Source organism: Alexandromys fortis, unplaced genomic scaffold (genome assembly GCF_014885135.2).
Source record: "Alexandromys fortis isolate MF-2015 unplaced genomic scaffold, M_Fortis_MF-2015_v1.1 scaffold_28, whole genome shotgun sequence".
NCBI classification, from domain to species: Eukaryota; Metazoa; Chordata; class Mammalia; order Rodentia; family Cricetidae; genus Alexandromys; species Alexandromys fortis.
In genome coordinates, this window is record NW_026067901.1 from 3,097,558 (window position 1) to 3,124,876 (window position 27,319).

At 40.3% G+C, this 27,319-nt stretch overlaps 1 protein-coding gene across 1 annotated transcript in view; it reads left to right on the forward strand.

Moving 5' to 3' along the window:
* The window catches only part of Nell2 (neural EGFL like 2), a 292,336-nt gene that overhangs the window by 35,992 nt on the left and 229,025 nt on the right, over positions 1–27,319 (forward strand). The window contains exon 3 of the mRNA XM_050130946.1: positions 15,117–15,267. Coding sequence (XP_049986903.1) covers positions 15,117–15,267 — 151 coding nt within the window. The remainder of the gene's footprint in view (positions 1–15,116; positions 15,268–27,319) is intronic.

The window sequence follows — 27,319 nt, forward strand, 5'->3', positions numbered from 1 at the left end:
ATCAAAAACCCATTGCCATTGTTCTTGGGGTCTCAGTAGTCCTCATTGTCCGCTATGTTCAGTGAGACCTGTTTTAACCCAGGCTTTTTCAGACCCAGGTCAGCTGGCCTTGGTGAGTTCCCGATAGAACATCCCCATTGTCTCAGTGTGTGGGTGCCCCCCTCGCGGTCCTGAGTTCCTTGCTCGTGCTCTCTATCCTGGTGCTCCTGATTGGACCTTGAGATTTTTCTTAATATAGTCAGCAATGTACACAACTTCACTGGCCTGTGAAGGGTGTTCCCTCTGATATAATTACAGACATCATTTTGGTGCTTTGGGGAACACCACCATAAAAATTCTGGTACCATGTTTCCTTCAGATGTTACCACCTCTGAAGTGAGGGCTTGGTGCTTCATCGTGTAATTTCCAGAAGGTAGCAGGATTGGAAATGAGACCTCATGAACAAGGAAGACTGTACTAGTGACATTGGTCTGTACTCCTATATAGTCAGGAAGCTCAAGCAGGAGGCTCCCATGCTTAAGGCTAGCCTGGGCAATTTAATGATACTCTGTCTCCAAATAGTAAATGAGGCTGGGATTACAGCTCCATGGCACTGTAGCTTTACGTGCACAAGACAGGTTATCATCACAATACCACACCCATGAAAGTGACTGGGGTGGGCTGGTGTTTGGCTTGCTCACATTGTCAGCAGAGAGCACAGGCTCCCTAGTAACATGAGGAACAGTGCCCTGTGTAAGTTTCACGGACACCATCTTGTTTAACTTCCTATTTTTAGGATACCGTTCTTCAGTGATTTTGTTTCTACTTTAAGAACATTTGGGGATATTATAGTAATTTCACATGGAAACCATAACTCACTTAATATAGACATTTTTGTTTTTTCTGTAAGGAACATTAATTACTAATTCCAAAAATGGGACAGAGACATAGGGCCTTAGCAAGCAGGAAGCTAAGGTGTCATTCTGAGAACTGCAAAATTTTGGAAATGTAGTTGATAGACTTGAACCAACTTTTTTTTTTTTAATGAAGGGACCCATAAATCATTCTCCTACAGATTTGGTCTCAGAGGAAGCTATCCCCACGCTCAGCTCTACTGACCCCTAGATGAGATGATGCGGCATGTTCTCAGCATGCTGCCTGGCTCATTGTCAGCCCGTGTGGAATCCTGGCTATCACATGCTCATTCATTGGGCGGCTGTAAGATCAAGACTAAGTAAAGGGTTTGGAGTGGACCATCAAGACTTGTACCCTGACAAGCTCAGGCAATGCTTCTTTGAATGCTGCAATTGTGTCTCCAAGGAACACTGGGCAGTTTCTGGAGATATTTGAGATTGTCACCCTTAGTGGTATGGTCTTATCTGTAGCCAAGATGCTGATAACCTCCTCAACAGGAACATAGCCCTTCACACCAGATGACTGACAACCTGGTCTAAAATGTCAGTAGAACTGAAGTTGCGGACTTCTGACATAGAGTCAAAAATCTTATAGCTCTCCAAAAAACAGAGATGCTAGTAATATGTACTGAGCTGCTGCAAAGAGAGCCGGAAAACTGCTCCCATGCTAAGCATGCAGTCAATGGTAACCCCTGCTATTCATACAGCGACTGCATGTAGAACCCTCACCGTATGGTATGCCTGACTTCCTAGATGGGATGGTCCAGTGGGAACAAAATGTGACAGGATTTGTGGCAACAGTGGCCTCTGATCATTGGGCCAACAGCACACATCACCACCAGGCTCTTGAATTGGACATTCTGCTTCCCTCAGTGTGGTCTTACTTCCTCAGCTCTTGATAGTTCTAAGAATACTCATTACAGACCTGGTAGAATACAGCCAGGTTTTCAGTGCAGAATAGTGTTAGCCCCTGCTTCCTCAACACACATACCTCAGCCTCAGCACCACAGTCATTGCCCTCAAACACAGGAGAGTACCACTAGCATCTCCAAGCATGCTTTGAATTTGGGTGAAGGTCTTGTGCATAGCTTTGGTCATGCCCTGACTCAAGTCCCACCTTTCCTACAGATTTTGCTATTGTACTCCACTGCCATGGACACCCTAGTTTTTTCTCATTTTCCAGGACTTCTGAGTCTTCTGTTTTCTTCCTGTGTACTGAGTGGTTTGTGCATCAACCTCACACAAGCTATAGCATAGATAGGAAGGAGCCTCAGCTAAGGAGCCTCCATGAGATCCAGCTTTAAGGCATTTTCTCAATTAGTGATCAATGGGGGAGAGAGGGCTCAGCCAGGGTGGGGTCATCCCTGGGCAGGTGGTCCTGGTTCTATAAGAAAGCAGGCTGAGCAAGCCATAGGACACAAACCAGTAAGCAGCACCCCTCCATGACCTCTGCACCAACTCCTGCCTCTAGATTCCTGCCCTGTTTTGAGTTCCCTTCCTGACTTCCTTAGGCAGCGAACAGCAATGTGGAAGTGTAAGCTGAATAACACTCCCCCCAACTTGCCTTTTAGTCATGGTGTCCCATTGAAGCAATAGAAACTCCGAGTAACACCCTTTTTATTCCTACAGATCTGTCGGGAGAATGTCGGATTTTGCTGTTGCTCTTAGAACTAATTTGGATTTGGGGCAGAAGTGTCATCTTTCACAAGGGTGCTTTTAAAGAGAAGGTGTTCTTATGGTCTTTAGTGGGCAGCTTGGTGTTTCTCCTGCACGCTAAGCTGTATTTGGTGGCCTGTGTGAGCAGGTTCTTGGGTACTTCTTCCTAAGCCAACCATTCCCAGTCCCTGAGCCACTTCTGACCAAGACAGGGAACACAGAGGATCGGGTCCCTAGTAACCGACTGTAATTCACTGAATTACTGATGTCTGGCTTCCTAAGAAAAGCCTCGCGGTGCCACATGCCGGCTGAGTCATAGCTACTCCTTATGTTCTCTTCTGTTTGCCCAGGTCACGTGACTGAGTTTCTGTTTTAATTTCCTTTCAGCCCTGCAGCTCCCCATGTAACACGGCATCTCTGCAAAGGCTGCTCCCAGAACTGTGATCTAATCCTAACCACCGGTCTAGACTCCTTCCACTCCCCCACTCCATGCTTCCCACATAGCGTATGCTCAAGCAATCTGAGGAGCTGTAGGCCCGTGAACATGCCGTCTTTCTTTGTACCTTCATTCCTTGCACACACTGTTGCTTCTGCCCTGACTTCCCAACTGCAATAAGCCTGAATTCCCCTTCACCTCCCTGGCTATTAGATACCGAACTATTCTTTCAGTACCTAACTGACAGCTCAAATGGGAACCCCACCTTTCTAAATGTCTCTCCTACCTTCCAAGGTGCCAAGTACTTCAGAGTTCAGACTATGAGACACCTTAAACCAGAATATTCTGGATTTAGATTAGCTGTAGCATGCTATAGCAGGCTGGTTCTTCCAAGGGCCTGCCACTAATGTTGCAGCAAGTAACAATGTAGACCAAGGTTCTAAAATCCGATCTACTAATGGTACATTTATTCAGCCACATCTATCAATTGAAGGTTGACCACAGCCTAAGTTTTGTTTACAAGAACATATATGAATCATCCCTCAGTGTACACATTCAATCAGAATGAAAGCAATGCTAATGTCTGTATCTAAAGAGCGAATGCGAGATCATACAGATAACAGAGGGACAACATGGAAGTAAGGGAAGATGAGAATAAATTGTTGGGTATTAATAAGAGTATTGATATGTGGGCCAAGTTCCTAATTTAAAAATAGAGAGTAAATGGTCATACTATCTCTGCCACGGAGAACTAAATCTGCAGTTAGCAGTGAAGTAGTACTGTCAACTTCATCTTCCAGATCCTGGGAGGGAAAGACTCTGCAGAAGAGGAACATGAACCAAAAACGAGGAAGTTTGCCACTTGGTAGATGGTTCAGATCTGAAACGCCAGGATAGCAGAAAGCAGCACGCTTTAATCTCAACTCAGATATTAATGTTTCAAAAGAATTTTACATCCTAACAATTTTCCTGGCCTGGACTAATGAGATAGTCGAGCCTAGTAATTAGTATGGGTTATGCCTCCCAGGGCTTCTCTGGAAACCTTTGTGCAGGATAGATTATGCTTGCCTCAGAGATTACGGGTATTGCCTGAAGCAATGCATGCACACAAAGCTGTTCACCTTTGTCCAGTGGAGAATTCGGAGAGAGGGGAGTGACTTATTCTCATCTAGTGAAGGTAGGCATGTGGTCTTATCAACTAAACCTTGGAAAGAAAAATTAACTTGAATCCATCCAATAAGTATCTATTGGATCTTTTCTTCTGGTCCTGGGTTATAAGCACTGGCATTTATCCTGGTGGGAGAAAGTGTAGTATATAGTTCTCACCTCAAGAAGATTAAAGCCAGTCTTTCTGAGGATGGAGAGCTGACATAAAACAAAAGCACATGAAATAGAAAGATAGGTCAGAGCGCAGAACTGCACTGAGAAATAGCGACAGTGCACGGTCAACTGACACACCTGTGGCCCGTACAGAAGGAAGAATGCTGTCAAGAATATGGGATAGCAGAATTAAATACCAGTTACAGTATAATCCAGGATTATCGTAATGCACAGTCATTTTCTGTTTATAAGAGTATAAAATGTAGTAAAGATATTTTCTATAGACTCTTTGTAGAACCTTGAGTGTGTGTCAGAGGCAGGCAAGTCTATGTGAGTTCGAGGTCAGCTTGATCTACAGAGCGAGTTCCAGGACAGGCTCCCAAACCACACAGAGAGACCCTGTCTCGAAAAACAACCAAACAAAACCCCCCAAAAACCAAACCAAACAAACAAATAAAAAATGTTTTAAAACTATAATTATAGAAAACAAAAATACCAAAGAGAGAAGGTCAGAAAAGCAATGTTGGATGAATGTTCGGCATGTTCTGAACAGGCCAGCTTACAGCCATCCCAGCACCGGCAGAGCAAGAGAGGCCAGAACTCAGTGCTCATTCTGAGTTCTGGAAGGTGTGTCTGGTCACTTAGTTAGGAGTCGCTGCCTTTTCTGTGAGTTTATAGGTTTCTGAGATAATACTCAAATCACACTAACCACTGAGGATGGGGTTCTCTACATGCTCTCTTGTTCTTCTCTTCTAGAAACATGCTTACCTCACAAAAGACCAAGCTTTGTTAGTTAATTTAGGTATTCTATGCAGTCTCACCCATTATTATCTTCAAGGGCAAAGAATGGAGTGTTTAGGTCTATGTGCATGCATGCGTGAGTGTGTGTGCATGTGTGTGCGTGTAAAACATTACGGTAAATTTTTTTGCATGCATTACATATTCTATTTGTAAGCATTCTCTACATGGTCTAAAACTGATAGAAAGAAGGATTTATTAGACTGCCTTACAAAGTAGGGTCGTGGTCTGACAAGGCCTGTTTGACAACAGAGAGGCTGAGAACCAAGTATTTGCTCAGTCTGTGGGTTGTGTACTTCTGCAGTAAGAATTTGGCCTGATGGGCCGAGAGAATCCTGGAGAGTTGCTCATCTTCAGTCCACACTGGACACCCTAAGGGTCTGGTCCTAATATCAGTAAGGGAATCAGCAACAACAGCAACAGGGAAATGAACTCAACAGGGAGAGTGAGGGCCAAGGGAGCAGAGAGGAAAACTTTCCTTCTTCCAAGTCCCTTTATTTGGGCCACCATCAGAAGGTGCTGCTCACATTGAGGTTGTGTTTCCCATGTTAATGAAGGCAACTCTCTACAGGGATGGTTAGTTTTGGTGTCTTGGCCCAAACTAGGGACATTGAAGGAGAGAGAACCTCAGCTGAGGAACTGCCTCCATTAAATTGGCTTGTGAGCATGTCTGTGGGATCATTTTCTTGACGAGTGGTTGAAGTGCAAGGGCCCAGTCCGTTATAGGTAGTAAGACCCCTGGGCTGATGGCCCTGAGTCGTGTGAGAAGGCAGCCTGAGCAAGTCATGGAAAGCAAGCAAGTAAGTGGCCGTCCTAAGTGCTTCCTGACCAGCTTCAGCATCCCTCAGGGATGAACTGTGATCTGGACGTATACATCAAATAAACCCTTTCCTCCCCAAGCTGTTTTTTGTCATTATTTTATCACAGTGAAGATATGCAAACTGGGCACCACAGATGTGCCCACAGGCCAGCCCATATAGACAGTCACTGCAGCCCTCTTCCCACGTGATTCTCAGTTGGGTCAAGTTGATAAAGCTAACCTTAACACTCCACCTACTGTCAACTTGATACACAGAAACATCTCTTGAAAATCATAACCTTATACCTTTTGGTCCTAGAGTCTCATGTTTATTTCATAATGTGAAGTCTTTAAAACTTCAAAATTTCTTAAAGTTGAGCTACTATGGTGAGCCCCCATACCTTATAGCAGAGATAGTGTTCTTATTCTCAAAGGGAAGGGCAGGATCTGGACAAACAATACTTCAAAGCCAAACCAAATTCCAGCATGGAAAATAACAGATCTCATAACTCCAGTAGTCAGCATATAACCTTCCAGACTCCAGAGAGTTTTAGGTATCAAAGTCCCTGTAGAGCAAAGTCTTTTAATGTTCCATAACTTAAATATGACAATGTAGATTTCCAACACTTACCCATTGTTATTGTCTCAATTGCTGTTTCATCACATGATATGAAAGAAATCACAAATAACTGAAAAGTGTGGTTGTCCCACAAAGAGGCTCTGACGTGCTTTATGTCCTTTTCTGGTGCTTGCATGATGTGCAGAACAATCCGTACATGACACTCCAGTCTTCTCTTCCTCAGGAATCTGATTCTAGGTTACACTCCTAGAGGCCCAGTAAACCAAACACCAAACTGTGCCTTCCTTTTAGCCCCCCCCTCTCCACTTTGTTTTTCTGACTTTGCCTCATGCTTGTACTTCCATGATCCCGGAATCTTCAACTTTCTGGGGTCTCCATTGAAACTTAAACTTCACCTTTACCACTTCAAGCATTGGCCTCCTAAGACCTCCTCAAAGAATCCCACATATTGCTCCCCTAATTGCTTTTATTCAACCTGAGCACAAGATTCCACAGTCCCCTCAGCCTTGCAAATTTTAACTGAAAACTAGTACCATGAGAAAACTGATGTCAAGGTCTGCTCTCAGCTTACAGGGGAGCCTGCAAGCCTGCCCCCTTGAATCACAGTCCCTTGAGAATCAGTGTTTCTTCAAGGCTGACTCTTGGAAAACTCTTCCCTGGGTGACCATTATGAAGCAAGGAGAGCCTTAGCTGGAATTCTCAGTTTACGCTTCCTCTTACCAAATAAATTAGCAGCAATTTCATCATTATAGCCGCCAATAGTTAGAGTCTTGCCCACAAATTGTCTTTGGTATTGTTTCACGCAGAGTGGTAGGCTTCCCTTTAATGGTGCCATAGTCTCTTGCCTTGTCAGTTCCAAATAATTCAATAATCTCTGTTCATCATCATAGCTGCTTTTGAACTGCCTTGTCAGTAACTTTAAAGTTACACTCTTCTTCACTAAACCGCAGTTTTTATGTCTGTTTCCCTTTTTGCTTTCTCTCACTGCAGACACGGATGAGGTCAGGAGCAGTAACTGTTACAGTACTGAAATGAGATCCTGTCTTGAGATTTCTTTCACTGAGAAAATTAGCCTTTTGCTGTAGAATTCAGCCATACTAAAGTACTCGGGGCATAGACAGTCTTTTGCTGAATATTTCATGAATAGTCTGTAGTCAATTTCTTAATAGATTTTTTTTCTTGTTCCCTTCTAAGACCTCATGAGCCAGGTGTCCATTTTCCACATTTCTCCGAGCATTTTGGTCTTCTGAACTTTCAGCAGGCTAACACATTAATCTTCAACTACAGCAGTCTAGAGATTTTTCTAGGATGAACTTCCAAACTCCCCCATCAAACCAGTTTCAGAGTAGTAAGAAACACAAGTTCAGGTTCATCGCACCTGCAGCCTCTTCTTTGTAATGCCTTGGGGATCATAAAAGCAACTTAAGAGAGGGAGGCCTTGCTTTGGCTCACAGTTCAAGGGATACAGGCCACGGTGAGGAAGGGGTGCTGCAGCAGGAACAAGGGGCTGATGGGAGCTGCTTCTTTCCAGGAAGCAGAGGGAAAATGCCCATGTTCTGCTCACTCACCCTTTTTGTATTAGGTCGGACCCCAAAATGTGCACATGAGCAGTGCCACACCCATGGGGATGACTCTTCCTCTCCCAGCTAGCCCAACTTACCCGCTCCTCACAAACATGCTTAGAGATCTGTCTCCCGGATGATTCTATTCTTGTTACGCTGACCATCAGTTTTAACTATCACACATGCCTATGGAGATCAATGATAGAAACATGTCACTAGGCAGTGCCACTCTGTTTCTTTCCTGTTTGTTCATCTAGCAATCCTCAAATGAAGCCTCCTATCCAGTGGTTTAGGTTTCCTTCCTAAACAAATGTAAGCAACTAAAGATACAAAATATACTCTCTTATAAATGAGAAATTATACTTACTGCTGCAAAGGGTTAGTTAATGATGGGGTGTAACATTATTAACATTGGGGTCCTACCTTTTTAAAACTTTTTAAAACTTCTTAAAAGAGTTATGCAAATACGTTTATAGTCTGCAAGACCTAAAAATATTTACACTTTGACCTTATAAACAAAATTTGCTGACCATTAAAGAATGATGCTCCAGTGGAATGCCTGAGTGAACAATGCACTTGGGAGATGGGTGATATAGGGAAGAGTCTAAGCTCTTTTGCAAAATATGTTGCTTACACAAGGAAGAAATTTATTTATCAGCAATCCAGACCAACAGATAGCCCGGGGATGATGACAGTCCTTCCACCTGAGGTTGTCCTAAGACCAAAGTTTTGGTCAATATTCTACTTCAAACACCCATCTTTATTTAAGTTGAATCTTTTTACCATATCACAAATGGAAAGGAAGAAGAGTGTGGTCAGGCCCCTTTCAGATCATGAAATAGGATTGTAGCATCCATCCCCTTACACACAGTTCATTGGACAGAACTGCACCTGGGTACTTCAGCTGCAAAGGATTATAGGGACTAATGCAGTTTCTAAGTAGTGGACACATGCCCACAAAAGTGTGTGGTTTTACTCTTAGAGAGAGGAGGAGAGCTGTTTCTACTGGAGGGCAATTAAAAGCCAGTCACTGTGACCCAGGCAGCTCATGGTTTTGAAATACTACTGATCTTTATTTGCAAAATTCTCAATGAGAAACTTTGTAGCATACATTTTGCACATATTAAGTGTTGAGTTAAGGTTTTTTGAATCAGTGAAGTTGACAGAAAACCCAAGGTGATGCATATGCTAAGAATGGTTTCTTGGGGGGAAATCCGGCCCAAATGGTACTAGTCCAGACTTGGTGGGTATTGTATTTGAAATATAAAATATTATCCCACAGGCTCATCTGTTTGGACACTTAAGTTGGTGTCACTGTTCTGGGAATTTGTGAAGCCTTTGGAAAGTTGAGGGGTGTCTGGCTAGCAACAATTCTCAACCTGTGGGTTGTGACCTCTTTGGGAGTCAAACAACCCTTTCAAAGGGGTCACATATCAGATATCCTGCAAAACAGATATTTACATTACAATCCATAATGGTAACAGGATTAGCGTTATGAAGTTGCAACAAAAATAATTTTATGTTTAGAGGCCACCACAATATGAGGAACTGTGTTAAAATGTTGCAGCATCAGGAGAGTTGAGATTGTCCAAGGGGAAGAGACAGTACTTCCTGTCCTGCCTCTGCTCTCTGTTCCATGGAGTTGTAGGTAGTGAAGAGTCTTAACCACACCCTCACTGCCGTGCAGCTGCCTGCTGCTATGATGATGTATATCACATAAAGTCATGCACCAAAATAAATTTTCCCTTCCATTGTGTCCGGAACTCTGTCATAGAGCGGAGAAATATAGCAGAGATTCTGGGACTAGATCAGCCAATGCTAGAGATTAGATAGCTTCTAGCAAGGCGAGTGAAGAATTCAGTTTAGATAGTAGGTAGTTCCAACATTTAAATAATGAATTTAATTTAGCAAACCTCACACTGGTGGGAACACTTAAGAAGATAATATGATGGGTTAGAGCTAAGATAAGAGCAACAGTAGGCGTAGGGTGGTATATGGTTTTAGAACAGCTCGTTAGTCCCTGTGTCTCAGAGTGCAGCTGGCCCTTCATTTGGTAGACCCAGCATTCTGAGCGCTTAGCGGGATTCGCCATTCAGAAACAAAATAGCTGGCATGATCCTGACAGAACCTTAAAGTCTCGACCCAGTGGTTGGTGTGCAGGTAGAGGGCTTGGCTGGAGACTGAAGGCAGAGTTCAGCTCTGTGGACTGTACCAATGCAGTAGGTTTGGCGTGATTTATTTCAGGAGATGGACAAATTTTCAGAGTTCTTACTGAATTGCTGAGAAAACACAGCCTATTCCAGATCTATTCCTGTCTGATTTCTCATTTGTAGCTTTATGATTCCTCTGACTGAGAAACCCAGCAGAGCCAGGAAAGGTTACAGGGGGACTCGGGGGCAGAAACTGACAGATTTTTAGTTTCAAAAAGTCTGGATCAAGAAGCTGATTATAATGCATTTCTTGTCATTTGGTAATGTCATTCAGTGCTTTATAATGCTGTTTGCTTTCTTAAAGTGAAAATAATCATGGCAGAAAAATGAAGTTTAATTTGGATAGGGTGGCTAATCGTGATAAGTGAGACTTTGGTGTCTTATTACTCTGGAATAATTTGATTATTGTAATTAAGGAAGAAATATAGAAGAATAAACTCTCCAAATTGATGTCTTAGGTCAAACTGGCCTATTAAGAGGAAGATGAAATTGTGCCTTTCAGCATCTCACCTCTGCATCATTGCTCGGGCACGCTGTGCTCTCTCTTCGGCTACTCAGCAAAGATTTTCTTCGAATCTGCTTGTGTGATCCAGTTGCAAATCATAACCTTCACATTGTATGCATGCGAGATTATGTTGTAGTTCTCTATCCGTTATGCCTATTTATTGGGACATATTAATAAGATTTTAATGATCTAATTGCAAAATCCCATTTTGATTCTGTAAATACTGTATTTCTTTTTTAAAACAATCTTTCTGCTAGTGCCAACAAAACAGTATATGTATGGATAGAGATAGACAACATAATTCAAAGGAACACATTTTGTGAATTTATAAAATTTAATGGTAAGGCTTGCCATGGCTGTCGGCAACCTCTCAACACAAGGGAGAAGAAGGGGCCTGTGAGACGGCACGGAGATAATGGTGCTTGCCGTGCCAGTCAGGGGTCCCAAGTTCGAGTCTCACAACTCTAACAAAGGTAGGAAGAGAGAACCTATTCTGTAAAGTTGTCCCATGACCACCATATACATGCTTTGGCATGCGCATGCTTGCCATGCATGCACAGTACAAATACACATGCACACATATGCATGTGCACACATGTGCACGTGCATATACACACACAAAAACACACAAACTAACTGTAATTAAAAATAAGACAATGTAATAAAATACTATTTATTACATATAAAATTAGGTTTGAATTCTAGAGGCATTTTATTGTGGACCCATCATATTCTGACTCCATTTTGTTTTACTGTGTGAATGACATTTTCAGTTTATGAGTCAAATGATTTGTGTAAGGTGTGACCACTGGATCCAGGCAGTGAATCTGATTCTTATTTTTGTTTGTTGTCTGGTTGCTACTTATGCTTCAACCGTATCATATTAATGTGTGCTTATCATTGTGTGATTATACAATACATGCTGATGTGGTATTGGTTCAAATTATAATTAGTTTGGGATTTGGAAGAAACTTTTGAGGTTGCTTGGAGTTTAATGAGAATCAATGTCAGAGTTGCTCTAGCAAAGTGCGTTCTTATTCTTTGCTGTTAACCTTGTAGCAAGAATCATACATACATGTGGTATCAGTAGGCATTGTCTGTCCCTGAACCGTAGTAAATTAATCCCATGTAACCCAATAACTTTTCATGTGCACTTATTTGAAAACTGTTTTTCTAAGGAGAATTTAGTTTTAAAATTTACATCTCAATAGTTTGGACTAGCTTAGTTTAGTATGTGGCTGAAGGGGCCTATGCTGAAAATCTGGTTGCAGTTCTGAAGAGCCTAGTTAATTCAGAGATCATGAGAAATTTATTTATCTGGACTGCATACTTTTGTAAAAGTTAACTTAAAAAGAGATTGCATGCTTGGAGTATACATCACTGTGGGACTCTGTTAGAGAACCATAGCAATCACCTTGTCTTGAGTGGGGTCCTTGGTCTGTCACTTGAATTAGGTTGGTTGATTCCTATATGTGGCCAGGACTGCTTCTGATAGTTTGAAGGGCAATAAAATCACAGAAATGAATGGATTTCAGGATAACTATGATATGACCCCCTGCCATCTTGGGTTTTCTTTTCTAGTCTACAGTTTATAATGAAACAGAGTTGAGACTCCTACACACTACAGAGTTCTCTGAGGGTTAAATGAATTTTTTTATGTTTAAATGCTTTGCAAACTGTATACAGTTTAATCAAACTTGTTAAGTTGACTTTGAAAAGCATCACCGTTATTTTGCCTTTACAGTTTACACTATGAAAATGTTGAAAGGAGAGTAAAAGCGGTGGGATGTGATAATAGTCAGGAGATAGTGTAATTCTAATTTGAATGAAGTGACAGTAGGGTGTCACCAAAGTCTGAAAAATAGTAAACTGGTGAGCGCTAAAACATCGGTCACCTGTTCTGTATTGGGGAGGAGGTGGTATTTATAATTGAATTCACACATGGTATTTTTGATGTCAGGTTATGGAGGAAATTAATTTAAGTTTTTACACATTGCAGGAACTGGGGACTCATTAGATTATGGTGGCAATTGCTGTGATCCTTTTTTAATTGGAAAAGAAGAAAATAATGCTTACCCATTCTTTGTTATTGTAAGAGAGATAAATCCCTTCTTTAACTTTAATATTGGCTTGAGTGTCCATATTCTGATAATAAGAACTCTGAAAAAGGAATTGAGATGAACCTGTGATTTGTAATAGCTACCAGAAAATATTGAGAATTAATTTAGCTGAAGAAATGAAAGACCTGTACACTGAAAACTAAAGATTATTGTTGTAAGGCTTAAAAACAACACAAACAATTTATCATGTGCTGAGGATTTGAATAATAAATATTGTTAAAATGCCCCTACTACTCCAAATGAATAAAGAGTCAGTGCAATTCTAAGAAAAATTCCAGTGACTTTTTTCAAAGAAATACCAAAAATACTTAATAATATGAGGATATGCATTCAATCAATGTGCTGTCTGTTCCCCATATACATCCAACAGGGTGAGATTTCTAAAGTAAACTGTAATTTGTCTCTGTTATGTAGTGGCAGGGACATGTGGTTTCCAAAAACTGGGGTGGGGGTAGGGATGCTTTAGTCTTGTGTCTGATTATTTGCTTTAGTGGTCAAATTCATCTAACCGAGACATACCTGAGAATTAAGGTGGACAACAAATAAATCAGATATGTGTACACAGCAAATGATTACCAGAATCATACAAACCTACCCATGCCCTCATTTGGTAGGCATTGTTTGACATAGTAAGGTTTACGATCTACTCTTAATAAGTATGAAATTGAATATCAATAGCCACACTGTTCACTATAGTGTACAGTTGCACTCCAGGATACATTAATCCTATAAAGATAAGATTTTGAAGCCTTAGTCAGTATCTCCTCATTTCCTGTACTCCCTTGGCAATGGCAGCCACCAGTCTACTCTCAGCTTCTCTGAACTCAGTACTGAGTAGATCGCACATGAGTCTCTGGTGATATTACTTCAATAAGCCTTTTGTCATGTCTTCCAGGTTTGTCACTGTTGTTTAACATGATTGTGTGGTGGTGACACAGGACATTTCCTAATCTACAAATCCCATTCTTCCTGTTGAGAGCTACTTACCTTAGTCTGTTTTCCCAAAGAAAAGATGAGAATGGTTTGGACACAGCCCTGACTGCATTTCTGACACCCATCAGTCCTATGCACTCAGTAAATGGGAGAGCTTAGTGCTTATGGTGATTGGGTGTTTTTTGAACCGCCTGCTCACTGCTTTCTCTATCCCGTTTCTCCCACATCTTGCCAATTCTGAGTTTGGACTTCCTGACTAAGCCATATGAAAGTGCAAAATAAAGTTTCACTTTTCCTAGGCAAACTTGCTGGGCTGGGCTTTCTCTAAGCTCATAGAGGAGGGGGTGGAATTAAGTCCTATGTATTTCTTTCAACAAACATGGTGAGAAAAATTGATCTTCCTGCTTCATCCACTGCACAGAAGGCTGAGAGTGACTAATTTCACTGATCTTTTCAAGAATCTATTTATAGCGAGCCTTCTGGCTAAAGATTCCACTCCAAAGAGAGGCACACAGATTTAAATCCAGTTTTTTTTTTTTTTTCCTCAGGAGGTGTCAGAAAAGTGAGCTGGCTCTAGAGTGGTTGGTGCCTTGGGTCTTGTTGTAGGACACACATCTCTTTGCCATTGTTCCTGATGTAGCTAACATAATAGGCCAGAGAAAGGGTATAAAGAGAAAACTTGGGAGCACTCATTTTCTGTGAGTGTTCTTTGATTTTTTTTCTCTCAAAGATGACATGTTCTGAAAAGAGGTTTCTGAAACACATGCATTATTACATGTGATTTGTGGCTCCCTGTGTTGTATACAGCATAAGGTCTTATTAGGAGGATTTGCCAAGAGAGTCTAGAAGTTGGTATCTGCAAGTTATTCTGTAGCACAATTAATAAAAACCCAGAGACAGAAATTGGGGTTAAACCTTAATGACACTGGCTCTTACCTCTATCTCAATCTGAAATGGTGATCCTGCCTCCAGGAATCTCAGAATGAGACTGTGAGTGAGAGCTGTCTCTTCAAGTCTTATAATACTCTCTAGGACTGGCATGCACCATTACTGCCTGGTTTTTATGGCAAACTAGTGTGACTACTGGGATTAAAGGTGTGTGTCACCACTGCCTGGTCTGTAAGGTTGATCAATGCAGCTGTTTTACTCTCTGAACTTCAAGCAAGCTTTATTTATTAAGATACAAATGAAATATCAGTACATTATTCTTTGACAAAGTTTTAGATAGGTATTTGTAGGTCATAATTTATAAAACCAAACTCTAGTGTGTTTTTAATGAATGTTTATTATTTATTTAATTTTAGATTCCCCCAGAAGCATAAAAGCACCTACTGCTACAGCTGAGCGATTTCTCCAGAAGCTGAGAAATAAACATGAGTTCACAATTTTGGTGACCCTGAAGCAAATCCACTTAAATTCAGGAGTTATTCTCTCTATCCACCACTTGGATCACAGGTAAGCAGAACTTGTAATGTTTCTGGTGTTTTCTGTGTGTGATTGCATTATCATACAGAAGAGAAGCAAACAGAAGCCTGCTATTGAAGATGTGTGAGGGCCTTTAAAGCACAGAGAGACATATATCATGCAGAACACAGACAGAGTTCTGCCTAAAAACAAAGGAAACCACTGCATCAAAGCATGTTGGGAACCTACAAAGGTTAACTTCTAGGACATATTTGTCAATTCCTAAATTCCACAGGGGATGTCTTCCTCAGTACTAAAGACAAACATACTTCTTAATTTCTGATCATTATCCACAAAAGTCCAGTATTTGTACTTTGGAAAAGTGGTGTGCTTAGCATTTTGTTGCCTTATAATTTTAGTCATTGTACACAGAAGTTTCTGTCTCACCTGGTCCTGTAGCCATTCAGTCCTAAAGAAACACACAGTGGCTTATATTAATCATAAACTCTTTGGCCTACTAGCTCAGGATTATTATTAATTAGCTCTTACAACTTAAATTTACCCATAATTTTTGTCTATGTTTAGCCATGTGACTTGGTAACTTTTCTCAGTAGGGCATTCTCATCTTGCTGGTGATTGACTCTCTGCCTTTTCTCTTCCCAGAATTTTCTTAGTCTGGTCACTTTACCTTTACTTACTGCCTGGCTTCAGGCCAATCCATGTTTAACTAATACAAGTGATAAATCTTTACAGTGTACAAGAAAGTTATCCCACAGCAAATCATAGACAGGGAACTTACCCAATATGCTAGGACACTCACAGTTGTGTTTAGTAGTGTAGACCGAATGTCAATGCTGTCTTATGAGTACTTTCTTCTTTCTGTCACACGTGGAAGGATCAATAGGAGAGCTGGCCAAAGAGGTCAAGAAAGAAGGGACATGTGTAGCTATAGATAGATGTATACATAGTGAATAATAACTGAATACTGAATTATAGTATAGAATAACGCAGGTCTGAAAATAATAATTCTGAGAATGAAAGTGTCTGCATGTTCACATTTCAATGCTTAATACTATCATATATTATCTATTTGTTGGAGGCCATGGGAGTATACACCAAGTGACAACTAGTGTTCAACAGGCTGACCTACCAAATGACTCATTCTCTAATAGGGAGCCCCACTTGGTACAGTTGCGGGGTCACTGGCTGTAGATAACTGTTTGTCTCTGTAATTTCTCTCATGAGTCACTTTATTTCTTCCATAAGAATAGCTTTGAGTGTTTTTCCACTGCGTGTGTGTTTATCTCATGAAAACAGTCCATCTACTGGGTGCACATATATATGTGGATGATCAGGAAGATAACTTCTCATTAATCTGTATAATTTCAATATATAGAAAACATGCTAGGATATGCTTTATAACTAGATCTATTGTTTTACAAGGCTATAAAACACTTAAAGATTGCTTTGTTCTTTTTATTCAGATTAACACAAGACAATAACAATTTCTCCTCAGGCAAACTGCACACAATTAGCTCAATTTTACCTCAGAGGAAGTTCAAACTAGACTAAAGCTTTTGTAAATGAATCTTTTTTTTTTATTAATTTTTTTAAATTTATTTATTTCTTTTTTTTCTCTTTTTTTTATTGAGAATAAGAAAAAAAAGTTTCCGCCTCCTCCCAGCCTCCCATTTCCCTCCCTGTAAATGAATCTTAAGCTAAAAGCTTTACAGTTACGCACAAGGTCAGAGTCGTAGGTGTCTAACCAAGGTTATTCATACAACCTTAAAAAAATCATGCCAATACTTTGCCTGCCAAGTCTAGTTGATAAAAGATCCATGTTTCAAAGCTTATATCACTGTGCACTGTGCCCCTGCCCTCTGGTCACAATCTTATTCCAGAAACTTTGAAATTTTACATTGCCATGGTAATGGGTTCTGCCCTTATTACTTACTTGTATGTGCTTTTGACCAATGAGAAAGAACTCTTGTAATTTTTTTTATTATTACTTCAGCCTCAGGTGAAAAAGTATATTTAGGCCAGAGGAAGAGAGAAGCAGAGAGAGTTGGGACAGGGAATTGAAGCAAAGGTGAAGCAGAGGTTACAGAGGTAGAATAGAGCTGGCAGAAGGATAAAGGGCATGACTTGAACAGCATGTGTGTGAATAGAAATTTTCTAAGTTCTCTTTACTAACCTGTAGCATCTGACTTGAACCCTGGAAGATAGTTTTGTGAGATGGACTCACAAGCTATTGATATTTATTAATCAGGCAAGTCACATGACTATCTGTGTCTTCAACTGCTCGTCTGTAAAGTGGGATAATAACGACAGTTCCTCCTAGGCGATTGTGAAATAGTTTATAAACCCAAGGTGCTTCAGATATATAATAGTGTTAATAATCTTGTTCAGATTTAAGCAGAAAACATACTATATATATATTATATATATATGGTATGTATTGCATGTATTTGGATGTTCATTCCCATGTCCCAAGGGCATGTACTTGGGGATGGCAGAGGAAGGTGCCAGATGCCCTGCTATCATTCTCTACATTATTCTCTTGAGACAATATTTCTCCTTGAACCCAGAACTCACCATTTTTGGCTAGATTTGCTGGCCAGAAAGCTGCTCCCTCCTCTAACTGAATTGCAGGTTTATGTCTGGCTATGCCTGGTGTTTTACATGGGTCCTGGGGATCCACACTTAGGTTCTCATATTTCACGCCAAGCATTTTTACCTTCTAAGCCATCTCCCTTCCCCCATCTTTCTAATTCTCACCCTTATGTTTGGCTTCATCTTCGTGGACATGGAAGGGAATTTGTGGGTGTATCCTCGGGAACAGATAAAGCAATGTGAACATGCAGAGAAACCAAAGGAAGAAACTCAGCTAATGGTCAAGAGGATGACACCATTCTTAATGCTCAGAGAAGAGTTTTCTGATGATTTTTAATAGGTATCTATACTGATGGCTCCAGGAAATAAGGTTGGGGGTTCATGCCATGGTGTAGCATCTTGCCAGAGCAGACTTTAGAAAATCACATCACAACATTGGCAACTGCATATGTCAGACTTTTAAGGCCCTTGAAACAGTTTTAGAACCCCAGGGTGCTTGTAATGCATGGGGCAATTATGTGCAACCAAGATTTTCTATCAAATAAGCCAGGGACTTCTGCTATGTGACATGTTGGGTTTCCATATTAATTGCTTGTATTCTTTTCTGTAACTGTGTCACTTCTAACTAGCAATGACTGGCGCAAGTCCAACTCTCCCTTTCTGGTTTATTCTGTTAAGGGATTTTCTATCATCTGAAAGAGGCTCATAGTGCTGATTGTGGGTGGGGCTGCGCAACTTCGGGTCACTTCTGAGCACATGTTTTTGCATAAGAGTTAGAAAGCTAAAGGGCAAGAGTTTGTGAGTTAGGATACATAATTCAGAGGTTAAAGTGTCTGTCAGAAAACAAATACTGGAGCAACAGTATTAGCAGTAGAGGTTCTGTGAGACTGTCTCTGTTCTGACTCTGGTACCCTACCTCTGGGCTAATTGTAGTGAACCGTGGTTATCAGTCATGGGGAAGTAAGAAGAAGGCAATAAGTGATAGAAACTGGAGATGCTGTCTCAGCTCTGAGATGTGCAGACAGAAGCAGAGCTGATCAGTAGGCGAGTGTGTGTAAGCACAGAGGCTGGGCTGCTCTTTGGCCATACAGATTCCTCCCTTTCTACCTTCCCAAGTCTACTCAAATCTCCACAAGCCATGCCTGTCCTTTCCAGTGCCCCCATCTCCTCTCCAGTTGATTTCCAGGGCAGAGTTAGTCTCCCTCTTTTTGGTGTTCTGACGTCCAACACCTCTGCTGATTGTTCGCTTGTGTCATGTGTATACACTCATGCTAATTCCACACCAGACACTGACCAACATTCCTAATGCTTCGACACTTTTAATACAGTTAATCATGTTGTGCTGACCCCAATATAAAAATTACACCATTGCTATCTCATAACTGTAATTTTGCTTTTGTTATGAATTGTAATGTAAATATCAGATATGCAGGATATCTGATATGTGACTCCTAAAGGGGTTTCAACTCACAGACTGAGAACCTCTGATGTAAAAGAAGCAAGTTATCACCACTCCTGATCCCAGCTAGCCAGGATCATCCCTGGGGGAAACAAGGTTGTTTTTTTTTTTTATTGAAGATATTACATTTTCGCACCTATTTGCTTGTTTGTTTGTTCAATATATAATATGTAAGCAGGCACATGCCATAGGACCTGGGGAGGTCAGAGGGCAACTTACAGGAGTTGTTCTCTCCTCCCTCCTTGTAGGTAGGTTCTGAGGATAGAGCTCGGGTTGTCAAGCTTGGTAGCAGGCACGTTTTTCCTATCTTTTAAAAAAAAATTTTTTTATTAAAAATTTCTGCCTCTTCCCCCCCTCCCATTCCCCTCTCCCTCCCCTACTTCCCTCCCCCTTCCTCTCCAGTCCAAAGAGCAGTCAGGGTTCCCTGCCCTGTGGGAAGTCCAAGACCCTCCCCACTCCATCCAGGTCTAGGAAGGTGAGCATCCAAACAGGCTAGGCTCCCACAAAGCCAATACATGCAGTAGGATCAAAACCCCGTGCCATTGTCCTTGGCTTCTCAGCAGCCCTCATTGTCCGCCATGTTCAGAAAGTCTGGTTTTATCCCATGCTTTTTCAGTCCCAGTCCAGTTGGCCTTGGTGAGCTCCCATTAGATCAGTCCCATTGTCTCAGTGGGTGGGTGCACCCCTCGCGGTCCTGACTTCCTTACTCATGTTCTCCCTCCTTCTGCTCCTCATTTGGACCTTGGGAGCTCAGCCCGATGCTCCAATGTGGGTCTCTGTCTCTATCTCCATCCATCGCCAGATGTTTTCCCTATCTTATGGAAGGCATTTTACAAATGAGTGTGCAATAAAACAGTAGACCTCATCTCATGAGCATGTCATACACTGCCTGGTAGGCCTTGGAATGTCATGAGCTGGCAGGTATTGATTTGTAGACTATGGTATGGAAATTAGTAAGACATAGACATCAGCAATTGTGACAGAGCATGGCTTTTGAAATATGTATTTTTGATAAGCATTATCGTTGGACATTTCTCATGTGCTAACATCTGTACCACAAAGAGATACTAGAAGATGACTGTGAAATGGGAAGAGGAGGGTGGGAGAGAGGTTGACAGTGGAGGAGACATGTGGAGACATGGCAGTGTAAAGGTGACCAATGGGGGAATAAAGAGGAAAGTAGGAAAGGGAATGAGTGGGGTGAGGAGGTAGGAAAAGAGCAACAAGAACTAAAGATGCATGGAATTCCCATAATGTAACCTGTCACTGGATGTGCTAAACAACAACTAGCACAGCAACTACGGCAACAACAGTCTCTACATAGACAATTGAAACAACATCCTTGAGTTATTCTCTGGACTGCAGAGAACCTGCGCCGAACATTCTGCCACCCTGCCGCCTGGTAAAAGCTGCCTTGCCACTTCCTAATCTTTTTCTTCAACTTGCTTGTGTGAAATTTTACATGATTGGCAATGAATTTCTGCTAAATAGGTCATTACTGTCAAGGATTATATATTATTATATATTCAACTTGAAAATTCCATTCTCTGTATCATGTTGTCATAAGTTAAATGCTTAAATAAATCCTTGACAAATGAAGACACAAGTGAACAATAGAAAGTGTAAACATGTCTGTGATCTGGAATTATAAAACTTGTCAGTGCTTCCATCGGGGTGGACAGTGGAACTGGGCAAATGCTCAGGTGTCTCTGTGGATGCATCCACACCCACCAGATTCTGAAATGTCATTAGCTCTATCATGAGTGGTCTAGTCCACTAACAGGCAGCCACCGCATCAAAATAGTTGTAAGACAAGTTCTCTAAGAATAACAGTTTCTGTAACGAGCTGTTCCACAACTGGAAACCTAATCACACAACTTGGTTGGTTTGGACATGGACTGATGGGCCTGCCCTGGATTCTGGGACACCCAAAGGAAACACAGAGTGACTCAGAATTGGAGCAGGTATTAGTCAACCATGGTGTGCAAACTGCACTAGACAACAGCCTAATTGTGAAACTATGAGGTCCTCCCTGGCAGTGCACCAGTGAGCTACAAGGAAGGCTCACTTGCCCACCTATCTGAGATGCTGGCTTCAGATGGTACTGTCCAAAAGGAGGCTGCTATTAAAAATTAAAGCAAAGTTTACGTGAGCATCATGGGAGAAGACTGTAGGCGCAGGTTTTCCCGAGGATGCATAACCATCTCCATCACCTGTAAACAAGCAGCAGATCTGTGCGCTTGTCTGAAAGAATGAAGACACTTGGGGCAATCCGCAGTCTGCTTGGCATTTCATATGTCAGAGGACTGTTTTTCAAAGTGAAAGAAGAGAAAATGGGTCAATACTTTTAAGATACTGCTAACATTTTCTTCAGTGACTGGAGAAGAAAAACATGCACAAAAGTAAAGGCTTGCTGAAAAAGCAAAAATAGATTTGTCAGTAAAAAATAAATGAGAACTTTCTCTGCAATTTCCAAAGACCTCTGTTTCCTTACTGTGTGTTTTTCAAAACTGTAGTTTTTTTCCAATAAACACAGTCTGCGTTACAGATGCGGTATGATTGCATGGCCCATCTTCTCTATAGTTGATGAGAGTTCTCTCTTTTTATGAGATGGTCTTGGGATTTACATAAATTGGTTCTCATGGAGTTGTTATCAGAATTTTCCTGATATCCAAGTGTTTTTTATACTTCTAGCTTTGAATGATCTACAAACAGCATACACAGAGATAATTTGTGGCAATAGCTTTGAAGATGAATATAAAAATGTCTTGTAGCTTGCATTCTTTTTCTGTTTTAATCAACTTGAGGTGAAAAGATGACTTTTTTTCTACTCCTTTAATATTAATTATTATACATTCTGGGAGAGTAAATGGATTTGCATATGAGGTTGATGAAAAACAGTTGTGAATGTTTGTCATGCTATAAGCTGTTCTTTCGTGACATAAGTAAGTAAAAATTACTCTTGATGGCAATATTTGCTTGGCTTAATGGTTTTGAACTAAAAGATGACCTTGTTTATTGGGGGTAAAATTAACAGGTTGACCTGAAAGCGGCTGCCCCCTTCATTCTTTGGCAGTGTGCTAATAACATTAAAGATAATAGCATTTATAAATTAAAACTTCAAACTCCAAGTTCTTCATGATTTAAACCCCCTTATTCAAATCTTGTTCTCCCGACAATAGTTTCTATATAGTTATTTATCTCCAACAAAATTGCATTTCTAATGTGCATTTTATACTTCCTCTATTCCAAGATGGCCATGATGAATCGTCTATGTAGGTCTGTATTCATGTGTGTTACTGAGAGGCATGGGGGTTCATGAGAGAAATAGAGCTAAGTGTGGGACTCAACACAGATAACGTTTGCCTACTTCCCATCAGTACCACGTTTGCTCTTAGGTTAACTAAGGTGGAACTGACTTTATGTCTTAGTGTGTAGAGATAATCTCCTGGGGCACAGATCTCCCACCTCCATGCTGAAGAAGTAAAAGAAAGGGTCACATGGTCACTGCTGTCGTGACTGTTTACTCTGCAATCCCAGCGGCTCATTACTATTTCCTATGTAATCCTGCCTCCCTCGTCAGGGATGGTTCGGGATCTCCATCTTGTTTGACCATGAACAGTCATGAGGCTTCAAATACACCAGACGGTGATGAACCCTTCTCCTCTTTTCTGTTGCCGCAACAAATTGCAGATCATGGGGGGACCAGTGTTGTGGCTGTTGGTTAGGCAGTTTTCCTAGGAACAAGGCATCCAGGCTGTCTTGATCTGAAGATATTTAGTCCTTCTGACTCAGTGCTACAATACTTGTGGTATTCTCTACATTACTCATTTATATTTGTCTACTTTATGCAATTTTTCTTACTGTGAGGTCTGGTACTCTATTACATATACCTAGATTTCACACTAATATTGGTAAGAAATGAGGATATAGATTTTTTTCCAGAGTGATAGCTAGTCTAATGTCATTTAATTTCACCTTTTAATATGAAATGAAATCTTACATTAATATTAGAAGTTAATCTTATTTTCTCTTCTGTGTTATTAATTAGATAAATGTGCCAGCAATATACTGTTTTCCTATTATAAATGTAGCTTTTAGTGTACTTATTTCAAAAGTGTTTTCTACACTTCATGTCTTCTTCTCACTACTAAGCATGAGCCTTTGCTGTCTGGAATATCCTCTTGGTATGAAGCTTAGAATCAGTTGTTAATTTATATTACAAACATGAATAGGCCTTGTATTGAAATCATATTGCTTTTATAGATTAAATGGTTAGCTTTTTATTTCATGCTCATGGTACTAGCTTTCTTAGCCAGAGTTTTGGCTTATCTTTCTATTTTTCACATTTTATGTTCTTTTCTTCTAAGAGTGCACAATTCTTTATTAAACCTATTTCTAGGATCCTTTATAGCCTGGATGCTAGTGAATTATAGGCTCTTTATTTTGTGTGATGCTTTTGAATTTGAAAGAGTTATCAGTTGCCATTTTATTAGAAAGTCACACTTTTGTTTTGTACCAAAGGTGACTTCATTCACAGTACTTAAGGCAAAAAAAAAAAAAAAAATGGAGTTTTTGATTCAACTTAACATATACCAATATTATTGTCAAAATTAATTCTACTTTCCTTAATCAGAAATGCATGCATGTTTATTTCAAGACTTTTCCAAGATGACCCTTGAGTGTCATTGCAATGTACTTTAATTCTTTGTTAAGGTCTTTGGACACAAAGATTAAATTACTGAAATACTCTTCATGCCTCTCATCAGATTCTTAAAATGCTCAAATCACTCACTAACATTTGCAGAGATCTTTCTATCATTTATTAATCCAGGAAATATAGTTCAGTTCATTTAGAACAGTGCTTTTCAATCTGTGGGTCACAACCACTTTGGCGTTTGAACTCACAGGGATTGCCTAAGCACAGATAATTACATTATGATTCATGAGAGCAACAAAATTACAGTTATGAAGTAGCAAATAAAATAGTTTTGTGGTTGGGGGTCACCACAACACGAGGACCTGTGTTAAAGAGCCACAGCATTAGCAAGGTTGAGAACTAGTGACTTAGAACTTGTTTTATTTTTCCCTCTCGTTTAGTGTGTTCATTTTTAAACAGCCAGGTGAAATTTTGTTTCGCCGTCTCTATTGACAATGAGGTTAATGTTGTCTGCATTGCTTAAGAAATTGTATCTTCCCTGATGTTGTGGGCACTTGAATGCCATTGATTTTTTAGCGAATGTCTTATATTTTCTCTTGTGGTTGAGCCATGTATTGATTTGTTTTATCACAGCTGAAGCAGAATTAAAGCCATTCATAGTTTCCTTCTTATTTATTTATGTTTTTTTTTTTTTTGCCATTGACTTTTATCCCTTGATCAGTCTGAAAGGTGATGAATCAGGTGATGCTGTATTTCCTTTATTCTTTACCCTTTTGTTATTTAAAACTGTGGGCCATGTAGAGTTATCAGTGGTGGGGGTGGTACACGCTGAGGGTGGCGAGAGGTCCATAGGACACAGGAATGACTCAGGGTTGTGCTGGCAACCCATTCTGTCTAACTAGTAAAATGCCCTGGTCCACGCCAGAACAGAGGTGAGAAATGTGTCTTGAACAAACTATAATGAATTCTTTTGCAATTGTTTTACGCTTAACTGACACATTTATACACCAGAACTTTAAGCTATGCATTTACAATATGTACAGTTTAATGCAATTAGTATTATATCTAAAATGTTTTTCTAATATGACGTCTTAAAATGACTATAATTTGTAAAATTTATAGCTCCCCAAGTTCTTGTGAATTTGAAGTTTTATATGTTTGTTTATAATTTGCTGTTCTTTCAGACATGGCCGTTCTAAATATTCTTTTAATCATGTTCCTTTTTCTCTAAGAATTCATATATGAAAGATACACGCTTATTGTCAGTCACATGCATATATATATATATTTACATGCACACACACATGCATTCAAATAGTGATCGATTCCTCAGGTTAATGTTTTCTCTTATTATAAAAAAATTGAAATACTTGCAAACCTACCTATAAGTTATAAAACAAGATAAAATATCCTCATATCTTACAAAATTTCCCAATTAGTCATTTTGCCTCATTTGTTCTATCACCCTTAATCTCTTTTTCTTTTCTTTTTCATCCTTAATCTCTTATTCCAATAGCATCATACACATTTTCTATATACATACAGCAGATAATCTCAATCAAGGCACCAAAGATATTGAGCTCACAAGACAGCTAAGCAGGTAAACCCAGTTGCTGTATAAGCCTGCAATCCACAGAAAGGCGGAAGAAGAGAATTTTTCCTCTACATGGAAGCCACAACATGCATTCCCACACACATATCACACACATTACCCATGTTAAAAAGTAGAAATTCATGTTGATATACTACTTTATCCAATCTACAAATTCCAGCCAGCATTTCCTATCTAAACAATATTTTTTTTTTCCTGGCTGTATCTAAGAACACGCTATCATGCTTTGTCGTGTGCCTTTTGTTTTCTTTTGGTATTATTTGTCTTAGTTTTTCTTATTTATTTTCATTTTCATTTTTTTCCTTAGAAAGAGAAAGAATACATAGTTGTGGAGGATCTGAGAGGAGTAGGGGAATATCAATATGATAAAAATATCTTTCTGAAAATATTTTGTTAAAAAAATAAACCTATGTTGTACTTTGTGGTCCTTTACCGTCTCCTCCAGTCTGGAGTAGCTTCGTTCTTTCCATGACCAAGTATCCTCTGTGGCCTTATAAGGATGGACTTCTGACCTTCCTCCTGGAGGGTCATCATCCTTGTCCCAGCAGGAGAACGGTGCAGGCCACACCTTATTGTCAGGACCTTCATGGCAGTAGGTGGACAGTTCTCAGCTTAGTACCCCTCCCCGAGACACAGTGTGCTGTTCTGTCTTCTTGTGGATGGTGTTGACCTTCCTCTCTGAACATGCTCATGAGCCCACAGGCTTTCCCATGTTTTTTCTCTTTGGTTTGTATTCTATGTGGGGGGAACTTTTTCAGTTTTGCTGCAGAAATTTGTTCCTTGTCAAACCTCCACCTACTTTTCTTAAATATCCTTTGACTCTTCCCACTGTTACGGATACTGTTGGTTCTTGCAGACATGAGTAACATTCCAGTATTAAACTTAATACTTGTAGTCAAACTTGAAGAAAAAATATTTACACAAAGTGTATTCCAAAACACATAACTCAAACTGTCTTTACATTTTATTTTAAAATGAATATTTGTATTTTCTACATAAAACATTTTAAAGTAGCTATTATATCTTTACTTATTCATGTGCCATAGTGAATGAAATCTGTTCTTGTTTTTTTTTTATTTCTAATACTTTAAGTGCATGTTTTTTTCTCATTTTGAAAATAAAGCTGGTCATTCATCTTCCATTAGGCAGTAGTTTAAAAAGAAGTAGCACAAAATCTTCTGACCCTCCAGATTTGTGAATTGTAGGCTGTATCGGAGGAGCCTTGACCAATCACATTAAGGAAAATGGGCTTATTTTTTTAGTCCTTCAGTCCGAAGAGGTTCCAGAATGTAGAGTAACATGAACTCGTAAATACGGCAACACCACCAACATGCCTGGTAACGCAAAATGAAGACTTGGCAGAACCCAGGTCTAGAACAACTGTCACCCTAATTCAGTTCAGGAGACTGAAGAATGGGTGCTTCTTTGAGGGCCTGCTTGGGGCCGCCTTTCCTCTCTCTTTTGGCCTAACATAGATAATGAGGACTTTGTACGTAAATGGCTGAGCCGTGCAGGGCATCTGCAGATCTCAGGCCTGCGATAGCTGGTGGTTTCTTAAGGGCATCAGGGATATCTCTGCGTGGTCACGTTTAACTTTTATTAAGGCCTCTCCTATGATGGACAATTCTGTAAGTGCCTTGATGTGAATCAATCTCATTTAATGTTCATCATGATTTAGCAGTGGTTATTATTTCTGCCCTTGTTTCACAGATAAGCAGGAGGGTCCTTGAGAGGTGGTGTCCCAGTTGTGAAGTTACCG